This window comes from Squalius cephalus, assembly GCF_949319135.1.
Source record: "Squalius cephalus genome assembly, chromosome: 3".
Lineage (NCBI taxonomy): Eukaryota > Metazoa > Chordata > Actinopteri > Cypriniformes > Leuciscidae > Squalius > Squalius cephalus.
This window is the reverse complement of record NC_137124.1, coordinates 38559912-38586194: the sequence shown is the minus strand read 5'-3', so window position 1 is coordinate 38586194 and position 26283 is coordinate 38559912. Positions and strand designations below refer to the sequence as shown.

General features: G+C 39.7%; 1 protein-coding gene across 1 annotated transcript in view; it reads right to left on the bottom strand.

Annotated features, from left to right (window-relative positions):
- Nucleotides 1-21852: 21852 nt before the first annotated feature.
- The window catches only part of pcxb (pyruvate carboxylase b), a 227539-nt gene continuing 223108 nt past the window's right edge, over nucleotides 21853-26283 (bottom strand). Inside the window, exon 21 of the mRNA XM_079866756.1 lies at nucleotides 21853-24436. Within this exon, the coding sequence (XP_079722882.1) occupies nucleotides 24185-24436 (252 nt within the window). The 3' untranslated portion in view covers nucleotides 21853-24184. The remainder of the gene's footprint in view (nucleotides 24437-26283) is intronic.

Here is a 26283-nt window from a genome sequence, read left to right as displayed (position 1 = left end):
TGCGTGATAAAAATGCTCAGTGTGTCCACCAGTTGGCGCCCATCTCATTTCAAAAATTGCTTTCATGAGGCCTAGGCTTGACTCTAAAATGAAATACAGCTTTAATAAAAATAAAATAAAAATTATATATATATAAAAAATTTCTATTATATTCAATGGGAAAAAATGGGTCATAATTATTGCATAAATATTAATTATAAATCATAAAATTATCTCAAAACACCAAAAAAGAAAAGAAAAAATATTATAAAAAACAAGTAAAAAAAAAAATATTAAGATTTTTTTATATATATATTAATCCCGCCCTCCGGGTCCATTTGGACCCGAAGGTCCCAAGTGTGACTGTTAAACGAAGGACCCCAGAGGGTTAAGGTGGACAGACATTAAAGAGTTGTTTAGAAGGTTGGTATGAATACACTATGAGACCCATAAAAATACACTTTATTTAAGTAATAAAAATCGACGAGAGGGATTCCCAATATATAACTTGATTAGGAACAGGTTTTCTTTTTTTTTTTTGTTTATTAAAATATCTTAAAAAGCAAATTCATTTAGTGACATTTCACATAATCCCTGATAGGTAAGCTAGGTTAAGGTGTGGGTTTTTCTTCACATTAACACAGAAGCATGGTGTGTCGTACATTAGCTTTTACCAGAGAGTATGAAATGGAGAATACATTATTTAAATAAAATTCTTGTTCATTTTAATTTCAGTTGAACACAAATTTGATTTTAAATGGCCGTCAGTGGAATAAGACGAATATCATATAACTAACAGCAACTGTCCATACAAACAAGCTAATGAGCCTTCACATAGAAATAGGAATACTTGCTTTCATTTTAATGTGAGATTACAACCCCTTCACACACAGGCAATAAAAAAAGGATTCATTTTAGTAGAAAAACTACACATAGCCCCTTTAAGGTGCTTCCTGCCATTTTGTACATTTTACCAAACAGCCGCTCACTCTAAACTTCTAAAGGCATGTCAACTTATGCAAAATGATTCTCTGGCAGAGAGTGTTTCTGATTGGCTAGAGCGTGGCACTGTCACATAGGCAGGTGTGATTTCCCAGGAAAACAGTGATATCTGTCAGGTAGTAGGGACAAAAGTTACAGCACATTTAAAGGGATAGTACACACACACAAACATTTTTTCAGAATTTTCTCGCCTTCTTGCCGTTTCAAACCCAAATTATGATGTTGTATGTATGTATGTATGTGTGTGTGTGTGTGTGTATACACTGATGAGCCAAAACATTATGAGCAGTTAAAGGTGAAGCAAATATTGTTGATCATCTCCTAACAAGGCCACATATTTAGGTCTGGTTAGATTAGATGGCAAGCAAACAATCAGTTCTAGTAATCAACCTGTTAGATGCAGGAGAAATGGGCAGGAATAAAAATCTGACTTTGATAAGGGCCTAATTGTAATGGAAAGGCTTGTGGGTTGCTCCCGGTCAGCACTGGTGAGAATTCATCTACAGTGGTCTGAGGAGAGACAAACCACAAACCAGTGACATGGTGTTGGGCGCCCAAGGCTCATCGATGCACGAGGGCAATGAAGACTATCCCATCTGGTTCAAGCCAAAAGAAGGTCTACTGTTGCTCAAGTCACACAAAATTATAATGATGGTTATGGGAGGAATATGTCACAACACACACAGTTCATCACACTCTGCTGCAAAGCTACAGACCAATCAGAGGGCCCTGTCCACCGTCAAAAGCACCTACAATGGCCATGCAAACGTCTGAACTGGACCTTGGAGCAGTGGAAGAATGTCGTCTGGTCCGGTGAGCCCTGTTTTCTTTGTGGACGGCCGTGTACGTGTGCGCCATTTAACTGGGGAAGTGATGCCAACAGGATGCACTGTGGGACGATGAAAGAGTGTGATGCTCTGGGTAATGTTCTTCTGGGAAACCCTGGGTCCGGACATTCATGTGGACATAAATTTGACATGTGCCACCTACCTAAACACTGTTGCAGACCAGGTACACCCCTTCATGACAATGGTGTTCACTGTTGGAAGTGGCCTCTTTTAGCAGAATAATGCACCCTGCTACACTGAACTCATTGTTCAGGAATGGTTTGAGGAACATGATGAAGAGTTGAAAGTTTTGCCCTGGCCTCCAAATTCTCAATCCAATTGAGCATCTGTGGGATGTGCTGGACCAACAACTTTGATCCATGGTGGCTTCACCTCGCTACCTATAGGACTTGAAGGATCTGCTGCTAACATCTTTGTGTTGACACATTTACACACCTGCACATGACCCGTTTCATTCCTGAACAGTCGAGAGGCAAAAAAGGGAAATTCTTAAAAATAATTTGTCCCTTTGTTGATGCTCCATTTTTTTTTTTTTAGCCTAGTTACATGTTCTGAGCTCCCCATCATTCATATGAGCGCTGGGGTGGAGAGGCAGAGCAGAACGTACAGAGACACTCCAGCAAGCGGAGCGGAGGAGACCAGGCTTGACGGAGTGAAAACAAAGCCTGGGTGACGGTACCGGACGTGGGCAGCATCCCGTTAAAAACACTTGAGTCAATCAGAGTCTGTGTTTATTAGCGCTCCTTTCTCACTGTTTGTTCTCTGTCCTCCACAGTTTTCATCTCACTCCTTCACTCTAATTTGAGCATTTTCTGTTCATCCATTCTGCTCTCGCCATGTGTTTTTCTTTCAGTTTCTTTGGCTGCACTAATGTCCTGCTGTAAAGAAAATCTTAGATTAGCAAAGCTGGTTTATATTGGTTTGGTGAAAGTATCATTCAATATATAGAAGATATTTATTTTTTGTCTTTACTATCTGACGGATATCACTGGTGTCCTAGGAAATCACAACTGTCACAGTGATAATTAAAAAAAAAAAAAATCTGTCATCATTTACTCACCCTCAATGTCATTCCATTCGACTTCACTTTTCCATTATTTTCTTCTTTGGAACACAAACGTTTTTTTTTTTTTTTCTTCTTCTTCATTTACAATGAAAGTTGATGGTTCAGTGTTGTTTTGACTTTGATTGGACGGGCAAAAACTGATGAAACATTCTTCAAAATGTCTTTATGATGGAGAGACTGTGGAGCAGCCTTCCATCAATGTACTTTATTGTGTTCATAAAGATTTTATGTGTTGTCCATTTTGTATGTTTATTAGGGGTTTCACTTGAGTCTGGGAAACTCCAGCCTCAATTGTTTATAGAGAGGAGTTGATGCTGTTTCTAGTATCTAGGACAGGGGTGTCCACTTCTGCCCCTGGAGGGCCACTGTCCTGTAGAGTTTAGCTCCAACCCAATTTAAACACTATACCTATATATTATACAACTATACCAGCTTTTAAAGGTCTTACTATGCATACTAAAACTTCCAGACAGGTGTGTTGAGCTGTGTAAACTCTGCAGGACAAAGGGTCACTACCCTCCAGGAGGAGGATGGGACACGCCTGATCTAGTTCTAGTTCTATTTTTATTAATAGCCTTTGTTTTAATCATGCTTTTTATTTGGGCACATTTTGACATCCACTTTTAATAGACATCAACTTAATGATATCAAAGTTTGAGAGAAGCATGTTCAGATAAACTACCCAATCAGCGCAAGTGGATATATATATTCCATATATAGCCGACTCACCTCTGTCCCATGACAGTGTTCCATCATCCCCCCTCCACCCCAATTCCTCACTCTTATCTTTTCTTATCACAGCCAGGGATATGGGGGGAGTACTCTGGGTTCGGGCCACATTCCGTGCTCAGTTTTCATTTTTAGTTTAACTAACCCCCTTATTAATTAAGCTTGTTGGGAAGCATGGTGAGGACACAAGACACCAGCATCCAAAACACAACACATGCTGGTGACTAGATATGCTGGTCTTTTCAGAAGAATTCATGAAATGGAGCTCTAGGCCTCCTCTTCTCATTAACATATTCCGTTCTGTGACCTCCTATTCTCTCTGATAGCTTTGGCTGTGCTAAATATCATGTCGCTAGAGATGCTCTCACTTGCTCTCCCTCCCTCTCTCTCGATCTCTCAGCACTTCCTCTTTCCCTCTGCACACTCTCCATCTTGCCAAGCTGCAGACGCAGCGCTATTATCCCAGCTTGTGGGTGTGAAGAGTAGGAGACAGACAAAGAGAGAGAGAGAGAAAGAGAGAGAGAGCTGTATTTGAGAAAGGCGGAAAGAGAGAAACCTAGTGAACTCTATTCAAGTACCTACTGAAATACCTACATTAGCTGGCTTTCAAAACAGCAAGTTATCTGAAATGGAAAACTGTAAAAAACATACAGGTGTTATCCTAAATTATTATTTCTAAATGATCTGCAGATCTGTGCATGATACTAACAGCGCATACACACAAAGTGCATGGGAGACAAAGTAGGCAAAAAGTCCTGGATGGTCTATCTCATTGTCTATACAGTGAGGAAAATAAGTATTTGAACACCCTGCTATTTTGCAAGTTCTCCCACTTAGAAATCATGGAGGGGTCTGAAATTGTCATCGTAGATGCATGTCCACTGTGAGAGACATAATCTAAAAAAAAAAAAATCCAGAAATCACAATGTATGATTTTTTAACTATTTATTTGTATGATACAGCTGCAAATAAGTATTTGAACACCTGAGAAAATCAATGTTAATATTTGGTACAGTAGCCTTTGTTTGCAATTACAGAGGTCAAACGTTTCCTGTTCCTGTTTCACCAGGTTTGCACACACTGCAGGAGGGATTTTGGCCCACTCCTCCACACAGATCTTCTCTAGATCAGTCAGGTTTCTGGGCTGTCGCTGAGAAACACGGAGTTTGAGCTCCCTCCAAAGATTCTCTATTGGGTTTAGGTCTGGAGACTGGCTAGGCCACGCCAGAACCTTGATATGCTTCTTACAGAGCCACTTCTTGGTTATCCTGGCTGTGTGCTTCGGGTCATTGTCATGTTGGAAGACCCAGCCTCGACCCATCTTCAATGCACTAACTGAGGGAAGGAGGTTGTTCCCCAAAATCTCGCAATACATGGCCCCGGTCATCCTCTCCTTAATACAGTGCAGTCGCCCTGTCCCATGTGCAGAAAAACACCCCCAAAGCATGATGCTACCACCCCCATGCTTCACAGTAGGGATGGTGTTCTTGGGATGGTACTCATCATTCTTCTTCCTCCAAACACGTTTAGTGGAATTATGACCAAAAAGTTCTATTTTGGTCTCATCTGACCACATGACTTTCTCCCATGACTCCTCTGGATCATCCAAATGGTCATTGGCAAACTTAAGACGGGTCTTGACATGTGCTGGTTTAAGCAGGGGAACCTTCCATGCCATGCATGATTTCAAACCATGACGTCTTAGTGTATTACCAACAGTAACCTTGGAAACGGTGGTCCCAGCTCTTTTCAGGTCATTGACCAGCTCCTCCCGTGTAGTTCTGGGCTGATTTCTCACCTTTCTTAGGATCATTGAGACCCCACGAGGTGAGATCTTGCATGGAGCCCCAGTCCGAGGGAGATTGACAGTCATGTTTAGCTTCTTCCATTTTCTAATGATTGCTCCAACAGTGAACCTTTTTTCACCAAGCTGCTTGGCAATTTCCCCGTAGCCCTTTCCAGCCTTGTGGAGGTGTACAATTTTGTCTCTAGTGTCTTTGGACAGCTCTTTGGTCTTGGCCATGTTAGTAGTTGGATTCTTACTGATTGTATGGGGTGGACAGGTGTCTTTATGCAGCTAACAACCTCAAACAGGTGCATCTAATTTAGGATAATAAAGGGAGTGGAGGTGGACATTTTAAAGGCAGACTAACAGGTCTTTGAGGGTCAGAATTCTAGCTGATAGACAGGTGTTCAAATACTTATTTGCAGCTGTATCATACAAATAAATAGTTAAAAAATCATATATTGTGATTTCTGGATTTTTTTTTTTAGATTATGTCTCTCACAGTGGACATGCATCTACGATGACAATTTCAGACCCCTCCATGATTTCCAAGTGGGAGAACTTGCAAAATAGCAGGGTGTTCAAATACTTATTTTCCTCACTGTATACTGTATAATCTATTCTATAGCCTTATGAGGGTGTTTCAGGTAAACTATTTAATTATAATCCACACAGTGCGACAGAACGTGTTTTGATAGAATGAGAGAGAAAGAGACATGCATACAGATTGGAGCATTATGATCCAGCCGGTATATACAGACAGAGAGAAGTGTACTCTCTAATCCAGGCAGGTGTTGAAGTAGCGTGTGTGTGTCATAGACAGTCTGTCCCAGTTGGCCAAGGCAGCAGAAGTGAATCATGAGAGTCACAAACATGCTTGCAAATGTCAGTGTGTTTTTCTCTATATTTCTTTTCATTCCAACTCACTCTCATAAACCTCCCCTTGTACATGGTGCTGTGATTGGCCTTAAATAAACTAATTTCATCAGAGCAGGTTGTCTTATTGTCTATATACCGTATAGTCTATAGCCTTATAAGGGTGTTTCAATAAATAAAGATCTCTCAGGTGAGTAAATGTACCTGTTTAATTGAAAAATGTTGCCAAATGCTGTGTCCAGGACCACCTAACCAAATCAGGATCATTTTCAGGAAACAGTGCCATTTGTTACTGAAATGTATTTATTTATCATTTCATTCAAGAAATGTTACTGCAGTGCTGACCATTCAAAATCTTATTTTAGATAGTAAATCTATTGTTGTATCAGTCCAAACATATCTATATTACTCTTAGCTGGTGAATATCATTGTTTAACAAGATTATTTGCAAGCAGTATTCCTGTGCTTTGAAAAAAAACCTCCTCCTGGTCAGTCGTCCACCTCCAGAACCTCCTCCTGTGTCCTCTGCCTGTTTTGCTAACCATTTGCCATCGCCTCATCCTCTTTGCCTCCTTGTCACCACGGCGCGAGTATAACATCAAATATCATTATATAGACCCCCCCCCCACCCCCCACCCCCCCGCGGAACAATTATATTTATTCTTAGCAATAGGAGATGAAGAGATTGAGTTGACACACAAACCTGCCTCCCCTTACTCACTGATTTCATTTGCTCCGGGATGAATATTTTTGGTGTTACAGGGCTTGAATTTTGGTGTAGGATTGCGCGTATTGCGCATAATTTTACTCATTCCCGCAGATTTTGTGTTCACACCCAAAGTTCGTGCACATAAAGCAGCCTCTGAGTACTAAATTGAGTTCTTTTTTGCAGCTTATTGCACTTAAATAGTTTTAAACTTGGCAAGTACCGGTATTCACGTAAACACAGTCAGTTATGTTTTAAGTGAACGTAAACAGTTCACTTAGTCATGTGTAACAGAATAATGGATCCATGCGTCCGTGACAGCAGCCTAATATACCTGCTGCCAAATTATGATATAATAATATAAATAATATCTATATGGCAGTTTTCCCCCCTGGTATCAATGTCAAAATTTCGGCCAGTGAAAATGCTGAGTGGCTAGTAACTTTGGAAAATCACTAGTAGCCACAGTGGCTGGTGAGCAAAAAAAGTTAATGTCAAGCCCTGATTACATTTAATATTTGATACTGTAGCATGTGCATGTGTGTTGGTGTGTGTGCTAAAAGCATTAGTACGCATGCAGTGTGGATGTGCTTGTGTGTGAAATGTGTTTGTGTGTAGTACAAAAGCTCTTACAAAGCAGAGATAATAGTAATTAACTAAATGAGATGAAACTTTACCTGAGGGTAGAGAAAGAGAGAGGTTATTCGTCCCTAAGCTGCATGCTAAAGAGAGTGATACAGTATAGTTCTTAACTCAGGCGCACATACATTTCCACACAGATGCACATCTGTTATTATCATCCTCCAGAGATTGTCCTTGAGTAAGAACAGACGTTTCTTTAAAGACAGCTGGGGAGATCTCTTTTTCTCTTTACCAGTCTTTATATTTTAAGTTATCTTCCTTCATAGTCTTGATGGTCCACTAATCTAACCCTTGATATGTTGAGTGACTCATTCATCATACAGCACTGCATTCATGTTTCATATAGAAATATTTTGTCGTATGACACCAGAAAATGGCCCTGATGTTTTAAACACACATACACTTGTGAGTCTCGAACACACAAGCTCACCAGCTAATCCCCTGTACTAACACAAACTCACACACATCGCCTCAAAGCAACACCTGAAATAAGAATCAGAGCCTCAAGCTCTCATTGGCAATCCAAGCACCCATGTTAAGTCTCGGGGGAAACACACAGCCAAAGAATGAGAAAGAGAGAGAGTGGACTCGAGGGCTGTCAGGCTGTCTAACCCCAGCTAGACAAACCAGACAGCCTTTAGAGTATGACAAATCCCACCTCAGGTTTTAATGGATATAGAAAACATACCACTTTATTCAAGATAAGACAGAATCAAACTCCAGGTGTTGTGGCAGAATTAGACACACAGACAGATTTGCTTCTTTTATTATTAGTTACACAAAATTATATTTTTTCCTACAGATAGACTGAAAAGTATAATCGCTAATTTTTCTTGGAGGCAGGAAATGTTACTTATTGCGCTGTGATTGGCTCATAACAGTGTCATTCTGATATAAGGAAAGGAGTTGTAATAAATCTAAATGGGATAATGCCAACCTCTCATTCTTGCAATAGGTCGTACTAATTAATAACTGAGTAAACAACTCGCAAACTTGCACATTATCATCATTTTCAGTCTTGATCGAATCAAAATGAGCTTAAAATGAATCTAAAATGCTTGGTATTAATGGTTTTAGTGAGCACTCAGCTCAGTTAAAATAATGCTACCGCTCCTTTAATGATGACAGTCGCTGTGTTTACAGAGGATTTAATGACTAATGGACAGGAAAAGTGACTATTAATAATAATAGCAGACCACCAGGAGTCAAATTATTAAATGAATATGTAGGGCAGGAGTCAGTTGTGAGGGCTCCAAACAAGTTCACTTGATTTAAAATACAATTTCAGTCCATATCCTTAAATTACATTTTCTTAGAAACGTGTTAGGTTGACATTTCAAAGAAGAATCTCTGAAAATTTGAAGAGTGTCTCTCATGTTAATAACACTTAGACATTTGTAGAGGTCATATTATCATTTTAGACAGGCCAACGGCAAATACACCCCCACACACAAATTACCGCTGTAATATTAAAATGTTTCTGACCAGACAGGATGCAACCGAATTAATGTTTGTTTAACGGATGAATAAACCAGAGCCTGTGTGTGTGTGTGTGTGTGTGTGTGTGTGTGTGTGTGTGTGTGTGTGTGTGTGTGTGTGTGTGTGTGTGTGAGTCAGAGCTGATGCACACTTGTTGTGTGGTGGTGTTTATGGAAAGTGAGTCACGTGCTCTGTACAAGGGGGCTAATGCATTTACACACACCAGCATGGAGGCGGAGACAGTAAAATAAGCACCTATGACTCACAAAGGGCCTCCCTTCTCCATCTTTCTCTCTTTCTCAGTGTTGTTATAAAAAGATTTATATGTGTTTGACATCCAAGGGCAGTCAAATGTTGAAACAGTTCACTCATAGGAAGTTTGGTTTACTGCTCAGTAGGGGGCTGGAAATAGAAAAAAAAATCAAACAATTTAGGAAGCAATTTCCTCATTCTGTTCACCTCACCTTGCCTCTCTCTCTCCGTCCCCTTCTCCTCCCCCCTGTCGTGACAGCGCGAGGGGGGCCGTTGACACAAACACAGAATGCCAGAACATTCCAGGAGATGAAAGGGCACCGTGAGAACCTCAGGACCCACCACTGAGATGACACACACACACACACACACGGGACTGCTCGCACATACATCAACAGACACACTTACCTGTCATCTGCAATACACACTCACTGACACACACAGCCAGACCACCTGTCCTTGCGTCTACGCAGCCTCGGGATGAATTCAGCCAGATAAAAAATAAAAGAGAGAAAGATGGAAAAAGACAAACGAGGGGGGTGATCGGACACAAGAGCAGCAGTGTGGATGAGATGGATTTTGGAGGCCTGCAAGAGAAAGAGAATGATGCAATACTACAAAGTGACAGTACATGGGTGTGAAGAAGAATTGAAAAGATTTAAATGAGGAGTTCACCCAAATCTCATCATTGACTCAGCCTCATGTCGTTTCCAAAACCTGTATGAGTTTCTTTCTTCTGTGGAACACAATAGGATTTTGAAGAATCGTATTGGTCGTCCTCCACTGCAATTACAATGAAAGGGGACTGAGGTTTTAAAAAAGCTTCAAAAAGAATGCAAAAGCACCCAAAATGTCATAAAAGTGGTCACACAAAGCTGCTGTATGACTTAAAGACTTTGAAATATAACTCACAATTCATATAAATCAAGCTTTTCGACTAATTGTGTTATTTCTTAAAACAGTAGTGTGCAAGTTTTGCCTGTTTTTTTACCATCTATGTTTGGTATGGAAGCTTGTTTCTGCCACAGAATAAAAAATAAAAAAGGAAATTGTGACCTTTCTCAGAATTTCGTTGTAAAAAGTCAGAATTGCGTTATATAAAGTCGCAATTGCGTATAACACCTAATTGTGAGTTATAAAGTCAGAATTGTGAGATATATACTCGCAATTCTGAGAAAAAAAAAAAAAATTCCCCCTCAATTTCCCCTCACAATTCTGAGAAAAGAAGTCAGATTTGCGACATGAACTCGCAAAAAAAAGATTTTATAACACGCAATTGCGACTTTATATCACACAATTCTGACTTTAGAACTTGCAGTTATCTTTTTAAATATTTTATTCTGTGGTGGGAACAAGCTTCAACAGTTTCAATAGAAATTGTAGTTTATTTTGTTTATGTGGGTTGTGTTTTGCGGTGTATGTGTCTGTCAAAGAACCAGGGGTGCGTTTCCCGTACAACGACGTAACTCGCTGGTTCACTACCATAGTACGATGCATTGTTGAAGAAATCAACTAGTCACGACTATTTCCTGAAACCGTATAGTCGCAAATTGATCGTTCAACCACGTTGGTTAATGATGTCACGCAGGTGGTGGAGTATAACTTTCTTTAATGAATCTGTTTAAGATCGAATTAATGCTAGATAAATAATAATGTTAATAATGCTATAAATTACGAACATGGCATCTGAGGACTGTTTCTCATTTTTCTCTCATTTTGCTTTATTTCCAGATAATAGGCTTGTTCTTACGTGGTAGAGCACGTTCGCACATGCGCACTTTTCAAAAATGGTACTTTAAATCTCTTGACAAACTAAAGACCTAAATGACATTGTATGTCTTCTAAATAAAAGATACAGATTGTACTGAATGTCAGCTTGCTTATTTTGCTCAAGATAAGGATTTATTAAGTCCACATGTCATGCAAACAAGAAACTATGCTTCTAACCACAGGTCAAAAGTTGTCGTTCTAACCACACAACTTTGCGACGCTGTTTGCGAATGTTCGTTAGAACGATGGTTTCGGGAAAAACAGACTTGTTGAACTATGCTGATAACGATGGAATTTGCGACCATAGTTGGCTAACGATGCTGTTCAAAATATTAAAATATCCCATCTATCCATCCATCCATCCATTGGATGTATTGACATGTGATACCTTAGTAAAATCCTTTCTTTTGGTCATTCCTTTGATCTTTCATTTCTTCAATATTGTTTTCTCATCCTCACCCCAGCCATTTTGCTTTATGTATGTCAGTATGACTGACTGTAGCTTTGTGTTTCCGAAGATCAGTGCTAAGGAACAAAATATTATGTGTTTGTCTGAATGCAAGCGTGTGTATATGTATAAAGATGGAATAGAGGCTGCATGCAATATATAGTTTTTCTTGTATATGATATACAAATCACACTGCAAGCTGAGAGACAGTATGTAAATGAAAGCCACTGGAAAAGGAAAGAGAAGAATAATGAGAGGAAGTCTGGGAGAGGACAGGCTGTCTCAGACAATGAGGAAAGGTAAAGAGAACTTAACCTTTTAAGGGAAGGAAAAGAAAAACCGTCCATCTCTTCTTTCTGGATAGATGAAGGAAAGTGTCAGAGCGAGACAGAGCGGGACCTGCGGGGCGAGATCTGTTTCCCAGGTCCTTTAATCCGGCTCTCTTCTCACCTCTGCTCTGTTCTCTCTCTGTCTTTGTAAAGCCTGCGGCTCTCCATCATTTTCCCGCTCTGGATATTGTTGCCAAACAAGATGGAAGAGCTCAAGGAATCTGGAGAACGCAAGGGGGGGGGGGGGGATTTTGATGAGAGATAACGGCCCAAGAGGATTTCATCATTGGCTGACCTCAAAGACCTCTATAAAATAACTGAAGAAAGAAAGTCATGTGTTAGAATTTTTTGTGTGTGTGTCAGAATGAGAGTCGTAGATCCAAATGCAAGCAAGCAGTTTATTGAAGACAGGTTGAAACAGGGATAATACTCAAAACACCACGTATAGCAGGCGGGCGACCAGGGGGGTATACCGACCAAATACTCAGGAGAGGATGAGTGATATGAATAAACCCAGTGCGGATGCCAAACTGGAACTGGATGAGGAGAACTCCAAACGATCTCCAGAAGTCTGGAAACACAGACGAGATCGAGGAAATAACTCCGTAAGGAAACTCAGGCACCGGAACTGGGTAAGAGAGCACAAACAAGAGTGACGAACCGACACCAAGCAATAATCACTCCCGCTAGATATAGGCAGCTAACAACAGAAGTAACTAGCTGCAGCTGCGGGCTGATTAAGTGATCAGCTGGTTACTAAGCAACAAACAAGCACTACACACTCAGACCCCACACCCACAACAACCAACAGATACACAAAATGAACACACGGATCGATGAACCGTGACAGTACCCCCTCTCCTAAGAGTGCCTCCTGGCACTCCCAGGAGAGCCTACCTGGCGATTGTAATCATCGATAAGGGAGTGATCCAGTATGTCCCTAGCAGGAACCCAACTTCTCTCCTCCGGACCGTAACCCTCCCAGTCCACCAAGTACTGAAATCCACGTCCCCTCCTTCTTTAGTCCAGAATACGAATAGGTGGGTTCCCCATCTACGAGTCGCGGCGGAGGGGGAACCGGGGCTGGCGGATTAATGTGTGAATGAAACACGGGCTTTAATTTGGAGACATGAAAAACGGGATGAATTCTCCTGTACGTGGGAGGGAGTTTGAGGCGGACTGCCACCGGACTAAGAATCTTGGCGACAGTGAACGGGCCAATGAACTTGGGAGCTAATTTGTTACAAACGGAGCAGAGAGGAATATTCTTGGAAGAAAGCCACACTTTTTGACCCACGACGTAAACAGAAGGCTTTGACTGGTGGCGATCGGCCTGAGCCTTCGTGCGCGCTCCCACTTGGAGGAGAGTCTCGCGGGCTCTACTCCAAGTGTGGCGGCACCTCTGGATGAATGCGTGAGCGGAGGGGACCGCGACTTCAGATTCCAGACTGGGAAAAATAGGTGGCTGGTACCCTACGCTACACTCAAATGGAGATAGGCCCATGGATGACACTGGTAATGAGTTATGTGCGTACTCAACCCATGAGAGTTTTTGGCTCCAGGAGGAAGGATTCTGAGAAACCAAACATCGCAACACTCTCTCTAAGTCTTGGTTGGCACGCTCGGTCTGGCCGTTGCTCTGAGGATGAAAAGACTGACACTCGCCCCCAATAATCAACAAAATTCTCCACGTCCATCGGGAGGCCATGTAAACGAAAGACGTGATCTACGACAGCAACCGCTGTCTCCTTGGCAGACGGTAATTTGGGCGAGGGGATGAAATGAGCCGCCTTCGAGAACCGGTCCACTACGGTCAAAACGACTGTATTGCCTTGGGAGGGTGGGAGGGCAGTGACAAAATCTAGTGCGATGTGGGACCAGGGTTTCGAAGGGACAGACAGCGGTTGGAGTAACCCATCCGGTAGGCGATTGGAAGTCTTACCACGAGCACAGACTGAACATGCCAAAACAAAACTTTGAATGTCGCGAGCCATGGAAGGCCTCCAGAATCGTTGCTTGACCAAAAAACTGGTGTGATTGACTCCTGGATGACATGCTACGTTGGAACAATGACCCCACTGAATAACGTCGGACCGTAACCCCTCCAGCACGAATAAACGACTCGGTGGACACTCGGGCGGAGGCGTTACCCCTTCTAAGGTCGAACGGACCTTCGACTCAATCGCCCATACGAGTGTGGAGACAATGAGTCTCTCAGGAAAAATGCACTCGGGAGTGGACAGGCGAACGGAACGGTCAAAAATTCGAGATAAAGCATCGGGTTTGATGTTCTTAGAACCCGGACGATACGATAGTGAAAACTCAAAACGACCGAAAAAAGTGCCCACCGAGACTGCCTGGAGTTGAGTCGTTTAGCAGATCTGATGTATTCAAGGTTCTTATGATCGGTCCAGATGATAAAAGGTACCCCCGAACCCTCTAGCCAATGGCGCCATTCTTCCAACGCTAGCTTGACTGCCAGTAACTCTCTGTTACCAATGTCATAATTACACTCAGCAGACGATAAACGATGTGAAAAAAATGCGCAAGGGTGCATCTTATCATCCGTGGGTGAGTGCTGGGAAAGAACCGCTCCTACCCCCACCTCTGATGCGTCGACCTCCACCACAAACTGACGTGATGGATCAGGGGCTACAAAAATGGGAGCTGAAATGAAGCGGCTCTTGAGGTTGGTAAATGCAGCCTCAGCTGCACCAGACAACCTGAACGTCGTTTTGGTGGAGGTCAAGGCAGTCAGAGGAGCGGCTAGTTGGCTGAAATTGCGAATGAAACGCCGGTAAAAATTGGCAAACCCCAGAATCCTCTGTAGGGCCTTACGGGAATCTGGAGTTGGCCAATCCACCACAGCCTTAACCTTGTCAGGATCCATGCGCACACCCTCGGAGGAGATGATTTAACCCAGAAATGGAACCGACTGTGCATGGAACGAACATTTCTCCGCCTTGACAAAAAGCCCATTCTCTAACAGCCTCTGGAGCACTCGTCTGACGTGCTGAACGTGTTCCTGGAGAGAAGAAGAAAATATCAATATGTCATCCAGGTAAACATATATTAACTGATCTACCATATATCTCAGCACGTCATTCACGAGTGCCTGGAAAACTGCAGGGGAGTTAGACAGCCCGGAAGGCATGACCAAATATTCAAAGTGCCCCCTGGGGGTGTTAAAAGCAGTCTTCCATTCATCCCCCTTCCTTATGCGAACCAAATGATAAGTATTACGTAAGTCCAATTTTGTGAAGACGGATGCTCCCTGCAACCGCTCGAAGGCTGAAGACATCAACGGCAAAGGATAGGTATTCTTTACCGTGATTTTGTTCAACCCTCGGTAGTCAATACACGGTCGCAGAGAACCATCCTTCTTCCCCACAAAAAAGAACCCTGCCCCCGCTGGAGAAGAGGAAGAACCCGATGCCAGAGAATCAGAAATGTATTTCTCCATGGCCTCCCTTTCTGGAGCAGAAAGTGAGTATAACTTGCCTTTAGGCGGAGACATACCTGTCAGTAAATCTATAGCACAGTCATAGGGACGATGCGGAGGGAGAGAAGCAGCCCGCGACTTACTGAACACTTCCTTCAGGTCAAGACACTCACGTGGCACGTTAGATAAATCCGCGTGTTCATCCTGAAACACAGAACAAGACAGAAGAACACGCAGACATTAAATAAGAAGCATGACAAAATCCACTCCAGGAGAAAACAGAATTCCCGCGCCAGTTAATATGCGGGTTATGGAGTGCCAGCCAGGGATGACCAAGCACCACAGGAGTAGAAGGAGTGTCAATCAATAGAAAGTCAATGTTCTCTAAATGATTACCAGAAGTGACCAGTCTTAAGGTGACAGTAGAGTGTGTGACGGAGGGTAAAAGTTGACCATTAAGTGCAACCACAGAAATGGGCTTGGAGAGTGCCACCACTGGTATCTGGAGTCTGTGTACCCAGATCAATATCCAAAAAATTACCCTCGGCTCCTGAATATACTAGAGCCTCACAGTCGAAATTCTGAGTCTGCAGTCTTAAACTTACTGGAAGATGAGTGGCAGAAAAAGAGGATTCAGTCCGTGCAATCCCACCCGTCATTAACCTCTTACCTACTAATGGGTGCTGGCTTTTACTGGACACTGCAGTGCAATGTGACCGGCGTTTCCACAATACAAACATAATCCCCACTTTCTCCTCCTCTGTTTCTCCCGTGATGATAAATGAGACCTGCCCAGTTGCATGGGCTCAGGATCAGGAAGAAATGCTGTAGTTTCGTCAGGAGAATTAAAAGTAGGATTAGGTGTAGATGTAACATTGGCACTGACTCGCGGTGACCGACGACCTCGTCGACGTAGTCTGGTATCCACTTGAACCGCCAGATCAATCAATTTATCCACCCCGGCAGGTAATTCCAAGACGTAAATCTCATCCTTTATGTACTCAGAAAGTCAGTGTAAAAACATGTCCCATTGAGCTTCGGCATTCCAGCCACACTCTGCCGCCAACGTACAAAATTCAATAGAATAGTCTGTTACCGTACGTTCCCCCTGTCGCAGCTCTGCAAGAAGACGCGCCGCATCTCTGCCCGAAGCAGCGCGATCAAAAACCTTTCTGAGTTCATTAGAGAAAGCTTGAAAGGACGCACAACACGGAAATCTCTGCTCCCAAACAGTCGTTCCACAGCTGCCCGCTCTTCCCACGAGTAAAGTGATCACAAAGGCCACCTTGGACTCCTCCGTTGGAAATGCGGAAGGTTGAAGCGAGATGTATAATGATCATTTGGCCAAAAAGGGACGACATAACTGGGACTCACCAGAGTAGAACGCAGAAGGCGGAAGGCGGGGTTCAGTGGAACGAATGGACTGGATCACTGGAGTCAGTGGATCTGCCGTTGTGTGTTGTTGAGAAGCAGCAGCCTCAATACTTAATCGCTGTACCTGTTTCGTTAGTTCAGAAACTTGGGTGACTAGTGTCTGTATAGCACGACCCGTGGCCATAGTCTGTTCCTCCTGTTGCTGGAGACGAGCATCGCTTCTGGCCAGTACATTCTGCAATTCCGCCGTGCTTGCTGGATCCATTTATGGTCGGTTCGTTCTGTCAGAATGAGAGTCGTAGATCCAAATGCAAGCAAGCAGTTTATTGAAGAAAGGTTAAAACAGGGATAATACTCAAAACACCACGTATAGCAGGCGGGCGACCAGGATACAAATACTCAGGAGAGGATGAGTGATATGAATAAACAAAGCGCGGATGCCAAACTGGAACTGGATGAGGAGAACTCCAAACGATCTCCAGAAGTCTGGAAACACAGACGAGATCGAGGAAATAACTCATAAGGAAACTCAGGCACCGGAACTGGGTAAGAGAGCACAAACAAGAGTGACGAACCGACACCAAGCAATAATCACTCCCACTAGATATAGGCAGCTAACAACAGAAGTAACTATCTGCAGCTGCGGGCTGATTAAGTGATCAGCTGGTTACTAAGCAACAAACAAGCACTACACACTCAGACCCCACACCCACAACAACCAACAGATACACAAAATGAACACACGGATCGATGAACCGTGACAGTGTGTGTGTGCAAAAGACGGTGTATTTACGGCATACAGGGGCTAACAGGGCTATGCTTACCTTTGTGATTTTAACGGTAAAAGATCAAAACTGCTATGGTAATAACCTGCTATATTTGTAAGTTCCCTTACTATACAGTGAAAAACTGTAATAGATCTAACAGGGCATTTTTACAGTTTTAAGAGGTGAAAAAAAATAGTAATCCTACAATTTACAGTGAAAAATCGTCAACTGACATAAGGACAATTGCCTGTGTGACACTTTACATTGGATGGTACTGTACCTTTTCTGTCAAAGATACTAGAAAAGGCAGTATCCTTACAACTATGTTCCTTCATAGAAAAAATGATATCTGCGAGGATTTTCAATCAGGATTTAGACCGTACCATATTACTGAGACAGCTCTCATTAGAGTTACAAATGATATGCGCTTATCATCCGATCATGGTTGTATCTCTCTATTAGTGTTACTACATCTTAGTGCTGCATTTGAGACTATTGACCACAACATTCTTTTAAATAGACTGGAAAATTATTTTTGCATTAGTGGAATTGCATTAGCATGGTTTAAATCATACTAATCTGACTGTTATCAGTTTGTAGCAGTAAATGAAGAGATGTCTTATCGATGAAAAGTTCAGTATGGAGTACCACAAGGCTCAGTACTAGGACCGTTGCTGTTCACTCTGTACATGCTACCCTTAGGAGATATCATTAGGAAGCATGGCATTAGTTTTCACTGTTATGCTGATGATACTCCGCTCTATGGTTCTTCATGCCCTGACGACCAATTCACAAAATTAACGGAATGCATAGCTTATATAAAATACTGGATGACTAGTAATTTCCCACAACTTAATTCTGAAACAACAGAGATTCTAATTATTGGACAAAAAACATCCTCACGTAATAATCTAGAATACTGTCTAACACTTGATGGCTGCTCTGTTAAGTCTTCGTCGTCGGTTAGGAACCTGGGTGTGCTCTTTGATACCAATCTTTCATTTGAAAGTCACATGTCTAGTATCTGCATGTTTAGTATCTGCATTCTAGTATCTGCATCTGCGTTTTTCCATTTTAGAAATATATCTAAATTACGTCATATGCTCTCATTGACAAATGTGGAACAATTAGTTCATACGTTCATGACATCAAGGCTAGATTATTGTAATGCTCTTATGGTTGCCCTGCACGCTTAATAAACAAACTACAGCTGGTTCAAAACGCAGCAGCTCGAGTTCTTACCAGGACCAGGAAGTATGACCATATCAGCCCGGTTCTGTCAACACTGCATTGGCTCCCTGTTAAATATTGTATATATTTAAAAATATTGCTGATTACTTACAAAGCACTAAATGGTTTAGCTCCGCAGTACTTGAGCGAGCTCTTAACGCATTATAGTCCTTCACGTCTATTGCAATCTCAAAATTCCGGCCAGTTGATAATACCTAGAATATCAAAATTGACTGCTGGCGATCCTTTTCCTATTTAGCACCAAAACTCTGGAACAGTCTTCCTAACATTGTCCGGGAAGCAGACACACTCTGTCAGTTAAAATCTAGACTAAAAACACATATTTTGACCTAGCATACACATGACACATTATAGACTTCTATAATTCAATGTTAGGCTGCATAGATTAGGTCAGCCGGAACCGGGAAAACTTCCCATAAATCCTGATGTACTTGTTACATCATAAGACGGATGACGTCTACGCTAATATTAGTCTCTCTGTTTATCCCGAGATTTACAGCAGTCCGCCGGATCCAAGCCATAACCAGATCTGATGAAGGACCTGTGCCTGGACGCGACGACAGCACAGTCCTGAAGTGTCAACTAGTCTCTCCCCTGTGAAGGCCTCCTTCCCTTCACTTTACCCTTTGTACAGATAAAATGTTGTCAGGATAATTCCGGTTCGTGTGGCTATGGGGAAGCGATAAATAATTCTTTATTATAAATTTTTAAGGCCAGACAAGTAGTTTGTTGAGGGTTGGTTTGTAAAGAAGGTCTACACGCCTGCACACATATATATTAAAACGCACATACCTATAGAATAAAAACACGTGATGCGCATGTGGACGCCGTCTGTGTTTTCGCGGGTTTGCGTTTTTGAGATTTGCGCAGAATTAACCTTTTTTTTGCACCTTGGCCTGCACCTTGGAATTGCGTTCAGTGCCACCAGGCACTGTTTTGTGCGGATGAGCGGGCCGGAGCGTGTTGAGGGTTTTCTGTTAGAGCGGTGTCGTGTTAGCGGCCCCTAAGTTCATAACCAATGATCTTTGCAACGGAAGTGAATCAATCAATCAAAACTAACTTTAGCTGGACAATAACTTTATTCTAGAGCTGCTGTAAAGCCAAAACAATCTCCACTGCTGTGATTTCCTGTTGTCACTGTGGAGCTGCTTTGAGGCATTTAATGTTAAAAGCGCTATATAAAAGAAGGTGCCTTGACTTGACTTGACTGTTAACATTGTGCCCTTTTTATGGTCTTTTCTTAGAGAGTATTATTAAAGAAAACTTTTGTTTAACATTTAATTTTTTCTTGTTTCGGGGTTGGAAACAGTTGACAGCCATTTAAAAAAAATCTGTGTATTCTGACAAAAATATTTTTCTTTTTTCAAGGAACAAAAAAATAAGGTATTGTTATAGTAAATGTTTTAGCAGCAGCAGATTCAATATGGAGGGCTCTTAAAAGCATGAAATTGACTTGTTTTTCCCCCGTCTGCTGCATTTGACGAGTGATTTGTCACATGACAAATGTACCCGAAACAAACATGGCAGCCTCCAGGTCACGTATCCCTTGAAGGGTCCGTTAACAACAAAGCATCTGCCTTTGAGTTGAGTCAAAATTTCAAGGGAAAGCGGATGACAGGTTGTGGCTATTATCATTATGCAATCAGTGATGAATCAGTGATTATACATTTCACATTTAAGTATTTATTAGATATTAAATACTATATTTACCCTGCAGATGTTTCATACTGAGTAAATACTGTATATCATCACCTTCATTTCTCCTTGGATTAAAGGTAGGGTAGGCAATGTTTTTCATAAACACTTTTTTGTTATAGCCTACTGGTTGTAAATCTCTTCACATCCTGAAAAAAAAAAAGAATAATAGAAGTGGTCTATATATATATATATATATATATATATATATATATATATATATATATATATATATATATATATAAAATGTACATATAACTTCTGTGGAAGTCTCTGGACCAAAAAATAAAATGCTTGTCCAACAGGATGTCCTACCTGCCTGTCAACCTGTCTTTCCATACCTCCATGCATCTTGCTCGCGCAGACATCACCTACATCAGCTGTATCAGATGTAAAAACAAAACCCTGCATTACAATAAGTGTATTGTGATTGTCAAAACATTTGGTAACTAAACTGAATTTTATTAAGTTTAGTGACAACATGTTACAATGTTTACATGGTACAATGACAGGCTACTTTTTTATTGTTGCTTGACATAAATGTCACAATTCAGTCCTTGTGATTTGATTCCGATCTTGATTCAATATCGATTCATTTGGATAAATATTAGGTACAGATGATACATGTACATTTTTCTCAAGAAAAATAAAATATCTCCCCTAATGATGTAAACATACAGAGAGCCGTCTGCTAGTATTATTTTTAAAGGTTAAAAATAACAAATCAAATGAAATATAAAGCGTTATAATATTTGAATGATATAAATAAAAATATAATAAATATGTAATATAGTGCACATATTTAGCAAAATACTCCCCTCTTTAGCTAATTTTTCTAGCCAACTAACGTGCTATGGTCATTAAATAGCTTTCCTGGGATAAATGTAACATTATGTGACATATTGTTCGATCTCCAGCTGTTTTAATTTTTCTCTGCGTGAGAAAATGGATGTGTGGCATGAGAGTGTGTGACAAGTGTCAATTGCGTGAGTCTCTCGCTGAATGCTTGAGAGTTGGCAGCCCTTTTATTATTGTAATGTTATGTGCTTTGAGACATGAGGTAATTTAACGCCGTCTCTCATATCGTGACGCTTTGCAGACTCTGCTCTGGCTGTGCGTGCTTATGTCTTTTGGAGGAGCCGTGGCTTTTGAGACGGTCGGAAGGGAGGGTGGGATCTCATGCTTTCAAAGCTAACTTGCTATTGCTAGCCTCTCTGAAGTTGATATATTCAATGATGTACCTAAAAATAATGTGTTGTGAAAAAACCTTTGACATAGTCTTTGTAGAATGGCCTACAGTACAGCGAGTACACTAGGTCATTACATTCCCTAACACATCACAATTTATTAGAAGAGCAGTTAATTTCATTCAGTGCATTTGTGAGTAAAGAGATCACATGTGAGATATTTTATCTTGTAATTATTTAATTTATTGATTTCTTTTCAATCTTTGTTGAACATATCTCTAATATGATTACTACAAAACAACAACCATAGACAAAGTTTAAAATGGAGGAAAAGGAAACAAAATGACAAAATAAACATTCTTAGAATCATGTAAATACAATCAAATGCTTCAACATACATAGTTAACAGACATACAAAGACAAATCATTCCCTTTTACAACAAATTAAATGATTAAACCAATATGTATGGAGCTTTAATTCTTCAGCTTCAATAAAGAAATCCTCAACTGAAAGACTTAAGGACTGAATTGCTAATGTCCTCAGTTATCCGCCCACGTACAGAATTTGAGTTTACTATGAATTACAAATTTAACAGTAATTATTTCAAAAGAACAAAAAGAAAAGGCAATAGTTGTAATGATGATAGAATATAATTATGAAGTTTGCTCTGTATAAATAATAATTGTAGTCCTGTTAGTTCAACAGAAACATTCTTCATCAAACCCACAAGATGTTGATTCCCTTACAGGTTCTTATTGGTTGAGCATTTCTTTTGTAAACATCAGAACATGGCAGAAGCTGCCAAACAGCGGCATTAAAAAACAGCTTTAATTGAGCAGCTTCAATGAACATTAGTTCTTTTTTTTTTTTTTTCATGTATCTTTTGGTATCCCTGGTAACACATGGGTGTCTGTGCATCTCTGGCTTTTATACACACGAAAACATATATGAACACTTTTTGCAGAGGCTCATTCACACACTTCCTCTAAAAGCTAAAACATGTGTGAGAACCATGTGCAAGTCATATGATTTATTGCAAATTGTGGAATCTCTCTGCAGTATGCCGTTGATAAGCAAGCAAGATTCAATCAGAAAAACTGAATGCATCCAAAAGCTCAATAAACAATCACCCTCGTCCTTTGATCTCTTCAGACTACATCAACTTTTCAATCAGTATGAACCTTTGTATTATGACCCTATATTGCTGTAAAAAAATCCAGATTTTCTTTTGTGAATCCCATTTTCACTATGTATCCACCTTGAAATGTCACAGTGAGATTTCTATATGAAACTACAATCAAGGCTTATTTCAAGGTCAACTATGAACTATCTTGTGCAGCATATCATTAATAACAGACTGAAGACGTTTCCATTATTAAAGGTGCATCAACGGTTACCCATAATTACGGTCTCTTTTTCTACAGCATTCAAATATGGAATGTTTTAAAACGCATTCTGCTGAATGAGAAAAACACATTGTTTGAGCTTTTAAGTGGGATTTATGCAAACATATTACACAATTACATTTACAAAACATTTTGTAGGAGTATTTGTAAAATGAAGCTTCTATTTGCTGCCCCACAGACATATGTTTTGCATTTGTTTACTTCATTATTGCTTATGTAATGACTTGCAGTTCACTTACAGGGGAAGAGCATTCCTTAGAGCTCCCGTGGTGAAAAGGTGATAGAGTGATTAAAAAGAGGAGAGGAGAAAGAAATAAGGAATTTGTCATGCAGTAACTTTCAAAAGCATTATAATAACACATTTACCACAGTACATTAGCTACATTCACATTCCTCATAATGAGCTAGTCCAAAATAATGTCTGGTTTTGAATCTTCAGTTATTGTTGATTATTATATACATCTGAATATCTTATGTGTTCATGATTAATCAACTTTATTGCTTTTGGCAAGATCTGCAGTATGATGTTATCATGACGACACTGTGCTTAATGCGCATCTACTAGAATAGTTGCTGGTATTAATATTTCAGACATTTTAAAATTGATTTTACGCTCCACTAACATGACATTAATATGAAACTGCTGTACCTCTTCAAACTTACAACTTGCAGTGTTTTTCTCTCTCTCTCTCTCTCTCTCTCTCTCACACACACATGCACGCACGCATTTAAATTCAGTTATGCTATTGTCATCTGGATTTATAATGAATCGTGTTAATTCTAATATGTTATTAATTGACTTTAAAAATAATACTAAAACTGGAATGATCTGTCTGTAATGTCGGTGTCATGTGTCTGTAAGTACATTCAGTGTCCTCAATGTATTAACAGAGCGATAACTGAATACCAAAAAGTGAATTACAAAAGGCTTCTGTTGTTTCTGGTTACAGGCTATAAATGCTTCATCTATATCCTTGTATTTTGAATCAAACAACAGCCAAAAAATTATTCTGACTCTGAAAGCTCAGGAGAGTTTTACACCACGTTAGAATCATCAGCAATCACAATTCCACCAATCCACCAAATTACAAGATCAGTCTAAAAATGAATTCTGGAAAAGCAACCTTTAACCTCTGTAGCTTTTACATTTTATTCAGTTATTTCCAGGATGAGGTCATCCCCTTCCAGGCTGCTGTCGGCATTGACATGCACCTTGGATATTATGCCTGAGATTGGCGAGTTGACGACGGTCTCCATCTTCATAGCGCTGAGTACGCAGAGAGGCTGACCTTTCTCCACCTTCTGGCCTGGCTTCACCTTTACTTCCACCACTTTACCGGGCATGGGAGCTCCAACCTGTCCCCGCACGTCTTTCAAGGCTTTAGGGTGAAAGTGCATCTCCTGGCGAAGCAGAAAACAGAATGAGACGATTACAGGAGAGACCAGAGGCAATGAAATATTTGACACATTTTCCCTCACAACTATTTCCAAACTACCAGTCATCTTCTGCTATGAGAAACATGATTAAATGGACTGTTAAAATGTTGACAATTAGAAAGATCATAATGAATTTGTGCACGCCTCAAACATATGTTTCTGCTTTAGTAATATATATATATATTTTTAATAGACTACTAATTAAACTGTGCTGAAAGTATTTGAAATCTTGATATTATTTCACAATATTATTGTTTGTACTGTATTTTTGATCAAATAAATGCAGCCTTGTTAATCAAAAGAGACTTCTTTCAAAACCTTGAAATCTTAAAGACCTCGAACTCTGGAATGGTAGTGTAAATAATTATACTTTTTAGTGTAAATAATATATATACATATATATATTAGGGCTGTCAAAAGATGAATCGCATCCAAAATAAAAGTTTGTTTTTAATAATACATGTGTGTACTGTGTATAATTAAATTTGTATATATAAATACACACACATGCATGTATATATTTAAGAAAAATGTGTTATTTATATATATAAAAAAATATATTTATATATAATATAAACTATATAAATATATATACAGTATATGTATGCAAATATTTCTTAAATGTATACATGCATGTGTGTGTATTTATATATACAAAATAATTATACACAGTACACACACATATATTATGTAAACACAAACTTTTATTTTGGATGCGATTAATCGCGATTAATCTTTTGACAGCCCTAATATATATATATATATATATATATATACAGTACAGGCCAAAAGTTTGGACACATTACTATTTTTAATGTTTTTGAAAGTTTCTTCTGCTCATCAAGCCTGCATTTATTTGATCAAAAATACAGAAAAAAATGTAATATTGTGATATATTATTACAATTTAAAATAATTGGTTTTCAATTTATTATACTTTAAATTATCATTTATTTCGGTGATGCAAAGCTGAATTTTCAGGATCATTACTCCAGTCTATCACATGATCCTTTAGAAATCATTCTAATATGATGATTCATTATCAAAGTTGGAAACAGTTCTGCTGCTTAATATTTTTTCATAACCTGTGATACTTTTTTAGGATACTTTGATGAATAAAAAAAAAAGAAAAAGAAAAAAGAAAAGAAAAAAAAAAGAAGCAAATGTTTTCAAGATAGAAATCTTTTATAACAACAATATACACTACTGGTCAGTAATTTGGGGTCAGTAATTTTTTTCTTTATTTTTTTTAAAATAAATCAATAATTTTATTCAGCAAGGATGTGTTAAATTGATAAAAAGTGATAATAAAGAAGATTTATATTAAAAAAATTTTTTTTTTTTTTTTGAATAAATGCAGTTCTTTTTAACCTTTTATTCATCAAATATATTAGGCAGCAGAACTGTTTCCAACACTCATAATAAATCAGAACATTAGAATGATTTCTAAAGGATCATGTGATTGACTGGATGTCACATGTGACACTGAAGACTGGAGTAATGATCCTGAAAATTCAGCTTTGCATCACCGAAATAAATGATAATTTAAAGTATAATAAATTGAAAACCAATTATTTTAAATTGTAATAATATATCACAATATTACATTTTTTTTCTGTATTTTTGATCAAATAAATGCAGGCTTGATGAGCAGAAGAAACTTCTTTCAAAAACATTAAAAATAGTAATGTGTCCAAACTTTTGGCCTGTACTGTATATATATATACACACACTATAGTTTTATGCAAAAGTTTGGGCATCCCTGATAATTATCATAATCATTTGGATATAATTTATACCTTATGGAAACAG